The sequence below is a fragment of the Primulina huaijiensis genome, chromosome 15 (assembly GCF_012295235.1).
Source record: "Primulina huaijiensis isolate GDHJ02 chromosome 15, ASM1229523v2, whole genome shotgun sequence".
NCBI classification, from domain to species: domain Eukaryota; kingdom Viridiplantae; phylum Streptophyta; class Magnoliopsida; order Lamiales; family Gesneriaceae; genus Primulina; species Primulina huaijiensis.
The window spans coordinates 7,870,549-7,876,006 of record NC_133320.1 but is presented as its reverse complement, the minus strand read 5'-3'; the positions used below and the strand labels follow the sequence as shown (position 1 = coordinate 7,876,006).

At 37.7% G+C, this 5,458-nt stretch overlaps 2 protein-coding genes across 2 annotated transcripts; one reads left to right on the top strand and one right to left on the bottom strand.

The window, feature by feature from the left end:
* Positions 1–874: 874 nt before the first annotated feature.
* Positions 875–3,412, top strand: LOC140959025 (pentatricopeptide repeat-containing protein At1g07590, mitochondrial). Its single transcript, XM_073416725.1, has 2 exons — positions 875–1,369; positions 1,810–3,412. Exons 1-2 carry the CDS (start codon positions 1,049–1,051, stop codon positions 3,061–3,063), a joined length of 1,575 nt encoding a protein of 524 aa, XP_073272826.1. The 5' UTR covers positions 875–1,048; the 3' UTR covers positions 3,064–3,412.
* A 158-nt stretch (positions 3,413–3,570) lies between these two features.
* LOC140959026 (uncharacterized) lies at positions 3,571–5,130 on the bottom strand. Its single transcript, XM_073416726.1, has 2 exons — positions 5,020–5,130; positions 3,571–4,790 (listed from the first exon to the last, which is right to left on the bottom strand). The coding sequence occupies exon 2, from the start codon at positions 4,765–4,767 to the stop codon at positions 3,823–3,825; it is 945 nt and encodes a 314-aa protein (XP_073272827.1). The 5' UTR covers positions 4,768–4,790; positions 5,020–5,130; the 3' UTR covers positions 3,571–3,822.
* Positions 5,131–5,458: the final 328 nt, after the last annotated feature.

Genomic DNA, 5,458 nt, shown 5'->3' with positions numbered 1-5,458 from the left:
AACCGGTCCTCAACTTGTTCCGGATCAGTTTTGGTTCCAATCTGACCCATTACCCAAACCGGTAGTTGATGAACCAGTCCTTGTTCTATTCGGTTCCATAGTTTTTTTTTTTAAAAGATAATAGGCAAAATAAGTTATAGAAAAAAATTTATTTTTATTAAGTACTTTGAGTTGAGAAAATACAACACCCAAGATGATAAATAAAAATACAAAAATGATATCAATGTTAAACATTTAAAATTCATCATGATTTACTCAAATGTATTTGGAATATTCCGAATCTTAGCTTGCAAATTCGTTATCGCTCTGGCGATCTTTTTTTTTTTTTTCCGTAAATCAATCTTATCGATATGTTAGCATGCAATGAGTTTTATACTTTAAATTAGTTCTTTTTTCGCCAATGATTATGTCGCATGTTGAAAATATTAATTCGAAAACAACACTTGAATATTGAACTGCTATGACATATCTTGCAATTGTCCTTAAAACTAGATAAAGTTATGAATTTACTCTTTAGAACATCGTCAATTTCAAGAATGTAATCAAAATATTCAATAAAATTCAAATTACGATTTGAAGATGACGCGAATAGCAAATTGAATGGAATGAAATCTAGAATTTGAAGAATGAAATTATTGTGATAAAAATGTTGGAAAATAATCAAATAATTATTTGGGGTGAGTGGAAAAAAATTTGTATTTGGTTCTCAAATTAAGGGCCAAATTGCAAAAAGAGTTTGGCCTAGCTGTTCGACTACAAAAAATTATTATTATTATTATTTTTATTTTTAAATTTTGAAGTGATTCCGGATCCGGTTCTAGTTTGGATTCGATAAGTCCGAAACCTGAACGGTTTTTGTAAATTTGATTCAATCCATTAAAAATGGGTTTTGGGTCGGTTTCGGCACCGGTACGAGCTAACCAATTCTGTCCCCTAACAGGTCGGTTCTGATCCGGCTACTGATCGAACCGGCCGCTAAACATGCCTAACCGTTCCCGTGGCGCCTGAGCAAGAGAACTGCGTTTGATTTCCTCTTCCAAATCAAAGCATGATTATAGCATTCACAACAGCAATACGTCGAACATTTGACCTCCCTTTTTCTATCTTACATCAAAATCTCGGTTTGAATCTCTTCTTCGGCTCCATAAATTTATCGAAAGCTATTACAATTGCTCCAGAATCTGAAAAGGATAACAAAGAAGCAGGAACAAAGAGCCTGAGCTGTAGAATTGAGAAATTGCGTAAAGGAGAATCCGTCATCTCTGCCTTCCAAAGTTGGATGGGCGATGGTTTTCCGATACACAGGGGCGATGTTTTCCACACCATCAACCGTTTGCGCAAGCTAAAATCTAATAAACGAGCTTTGGAGGTGAGCTATCCGCTTCGATTTTGCTAAGTGTTTGTTGAAATGCTTCATAGAGTTGCAACTTGAGAAAAAGTGTTCAATGCGTTCGTTTCGTTTAATATGTTTATGTTGACTTAAAATAATGGGTTCTTCAGTAAGTTTTGTATATGTAAAAGTCAAACTGTAATGTTGTACATCCACTGCCTCTATCTAATATCAAGTTATCTTTACTGTAAGGTCGTAGCAGTTTTCTGAAACTTTGGTTCTCTTGACTATTAATTTTATTATGCTCCCATTGGTTCGAATCTAGCATTGTAATGCTAATGCATAGCGTTTTTTTGTGCCTGCATTCACTCTATTTTTCTTCAAAACAAAACTAAAAATGTTTTTCTTAGTTATGAGCAGTAATTTAATTTAGATACTTGAACAAGAATAGAAGCTTGACGGCTTGCATATCTTTTCAGGTGATGGAGTGGGTTATAAGGGAGAAGCCTTACAAGACAAAAGAACTAGATTACTCCTACTTATTAGAATTTACGACCAAGCTTCATGGAGTATCACAAGGTGAGACCCTCTTCGCCCAAATCCCATCCAAGTTTAAAAACGAGCTTCTTTACAACAATCTTGTTCTTGGATGCTTGGAAAAAGGGTTAGTTAAACTTTCATTGGAATACTTGAAGAAGATGAGGGAGTTGGGTCATCCCATATCCTACTTGGCTTTCAATCGCCTCATTATACTTCATTCTTCTCCTAGTTATAGGAAAGAAGTTCCGAAAATTTTAGTACAGATGAAAGCTGATAAAGTGGATCCCCATGTCTCTACTTATAACATTCTTTTGAAAATAGAAGCCAATGAGCACAATATTGAAGGTTTGCTGAAGGTATTTGGCAATATGAAGCGAATGATGGTTGGACCGAATGAGATAACTTACTGTATGTTGGCTGTTGCACATGCTGTGGCGAAGCTGTACACTGTATGTGAGGCTTATGTAGATGCTGTAGAAAAGTCCATGACTGGACTTAACTGGTCAACACTAGACATTCTTATGGTATTATATGGATATTTGGGGAAGCACAAGGAGCTAGATAGAACGTGGTTCAAGATTCTAGAGCTACCACATGTTAGGGTGAAGAGTTTTATGCTGGCTATAGAAGCTTTTGGCAAGATTGGAGACCTTGCTCGAGCAGAGAAACTATGGCTTGACATGGTTTCACACAAGGGGTTAAAATCAACCGAGCAGTTTAATTCAATGATATCTGTTTACTGCAAACATGGGCTAATTACTAAAGCAACTACTGTGTATAAAGGCATGGAGAAAGCTGGATGCAAACCAAATGCCATAACATTTCGCCACCTTGCACTTGGTTGTTTGAAGGCAGGATTAATTAAAGAAGCAGTGAGAACTCTTGAATTAGGAATGGATTTCAGAATCAGTTCAAAGGTCAGAAGATCTACTCCATGGCTCGAGACTACTTTTTCGATACTGGAAATCTTTGCAGGGAATGGTGATGTAGAAAATGTAGAAAAGTTGTTCGAAGAATTGAAGCAATCCGGTTACACTAGGTATACTTTTGTCTTCAATGCGCTGATTAAGGTGTATATAAAAGCCAAGATTTATGAGCCTAACCTTCTTGAAAGAATGGTCTTGGGAGGGGCCAGGCCAGATTCAGAGACCTATAGCTTGCTAAAGCTCATAGAACAGATTGAATCCCAGTAGTACCAAGCTCTGTGACAGTAAGCTTATCAGCCTCTCTTTTTAATCCTGATGATGAAGACTTTATGATATTATGTGGCATTGAAAGAGGAAACAATGATAAATTTGTGTTTTAACCAGTTTAAATGTTCTCTTCGCCCTTGTTGGCTGCATAGGATGAGTTTTTGGCAACGCAAAATTATGCCGTTCACGTGTTAATTTATTTGGAGGCTTCAGAATTTTAAGGTTGCTGATTGATCTGAACTCATGCAATCATGTACCTTAAGCCATCTAGTTCAAACTGTTACAGTATCATAATTGTATAGCATCTGATGTATCCTCGAAGAAATGGCATCAATTTTGGTGGTTGTTACTTGCTTTTGTAGTTTGGATTCTTCTTTGGGGAAATTGACTTGCAGTCATGGATGATGCATAATTTAACTCAGTTTCCTTAGTTTTATACGTTGACTACTCTCTCTTTAATTTAAACTACATATCTTAATTTTTTTTTTTCATAGGAAACTAACTACATATCTTAATTTATATGTTCTAATTATCGTATTTGGAACAAACTAAAATTATTACAGCAAGAACAAGAACAACAATCAAACACGATAATCCACAACACACTTAAGAAAAACCACAACACAAGAAATGATGTCAACGAACTGAATAAAACTGCAATCACATAAGAAACAACCAAGTAGTTTAAAGACGGTTTTTTAAACACAAGATGGGATTTTTCTTTCACCGCGAAAGAATATTAAAACCAGGCCCCAGAAATTATTCCTCGTCCCGATGATGGTTCCTGCTCTTTTTCCCTGGTCTCTTCTTGGCCCTTCCCACTCGAGAATCATCCGAGTCATTGTCATCAGAGTCAGAAACTGAGTATCCCCGCCTCCTCTTATGTCGATGCTTGGCAGTATCATCAGAAATATCATCATCGGAAAGTCGGTGACTCCTTTTCTCCTTCCCGCTCTTCCTCCTCCTCCTTCGCCTGCGTTCTTCCTCCTCCTCCCTTCTCCGTCTCTTCTCCTTCCTCTTCTTTCGTCTCACTTCTTCCTCATCCGCAGAATCACTACGCCCGCTCTTGCCACTTCTCTTCTTCGACCTACCCCTCTTTCTACCATCCCTATCTTCATCAGATTCATTCGCGTCCTTCTTGCTATTCTTACTAGCTTTCGACTTCCCTCCGCTAAATCTCTTACCATATTTCTCGGCGATCGCCCTCTCGATCTCGGAATCGTAGCCCGAATCCGAAGTCTCAGTGTCTTCATTCTCATCGCTACTCTCGTCACTCTCCACAATACGCTTTTCTCTTCCCTTCACTCTCTCCCCCTTCAGATTCTCCAAACCAGTCAAGACTGCGTTTTGGATTGCAGGGTCCTTCCCCTCTCTATCACCTTCATCCTTAGCACTCAAAAAATTCCTACACTGAAACGTCAAGTGCCCTACTCGACCACACTTCTTGCACGCACCACGAACCTCATCAGCATTGGATCCGGTGATACGAGCAAGAGCAAGTAAACCCTGAAAACTAGCATACGCATTCTCACCCTCAGGCTCTGGGACCAAGCTCTTCTGAGACGATTTGTCCTTATCGTCTTTATTCGGCGCGTACGGATCGTAGCCAATCGCACTCTGCCATATTCCGTGGGTCTGTAAGGCGGCGCTGCTGTGCACCCGGTTGTTCGCCGGCATGCGAACCCTCCCAGCTGTCGCCGGCATGTTGGAAAATTACAGATTCAATCCTGTATCCCCGAAAATCACGAATTTTACAAAAAATCTGAGCCAAATCTATGCTTACAATGATAATATTCAAAAAAGTACCTCGGAATAACAAAAGCAATGGAATCCAAAGCGTGTAAAATTGGGGGTTTCAATAAATCAGTCATATTAACGCAATTAATTCAATTCTAAGAATACCAGAGAGGAAATTATTCCACCAAAATGTAAAAAACAAGGCCAATAGAAACTCACGCTGCTGCGATTCGGAGGATCGAGACTTCCTGGGAGAGTCGACAAGCAGAGAGATATTCTAGCGGTCCACCAAGAAACAATTGAGAAAATGAGGAAAAGAGGAGTAGGAAGAGTTTATTAAAAAAAAAAAAAAGAATGAATGTAATTGTTGAAAAATTATTTAAAAATGTGTTAAATATTTGTGTTGAAAATGTGAATGTTGAATGTTGAAAATTAAGTAAAATTAGGTGTTGAATATTGAAAATTAGTGTGTGATGATGTAGGTAATGATGTATTTTATTTTTGGATTATTTGTAAAAATTTTCTATAAATAGATCTCTCATTTGTGAAGAAAATCACAATTGAGTTGAGAGAAAAATATTATAAAGTGTGTAGTGTGATAATTTTGAGAGTTTGAGATTTTTACTTTTTTACCGTAAATTTTTACTTTTTCACAACA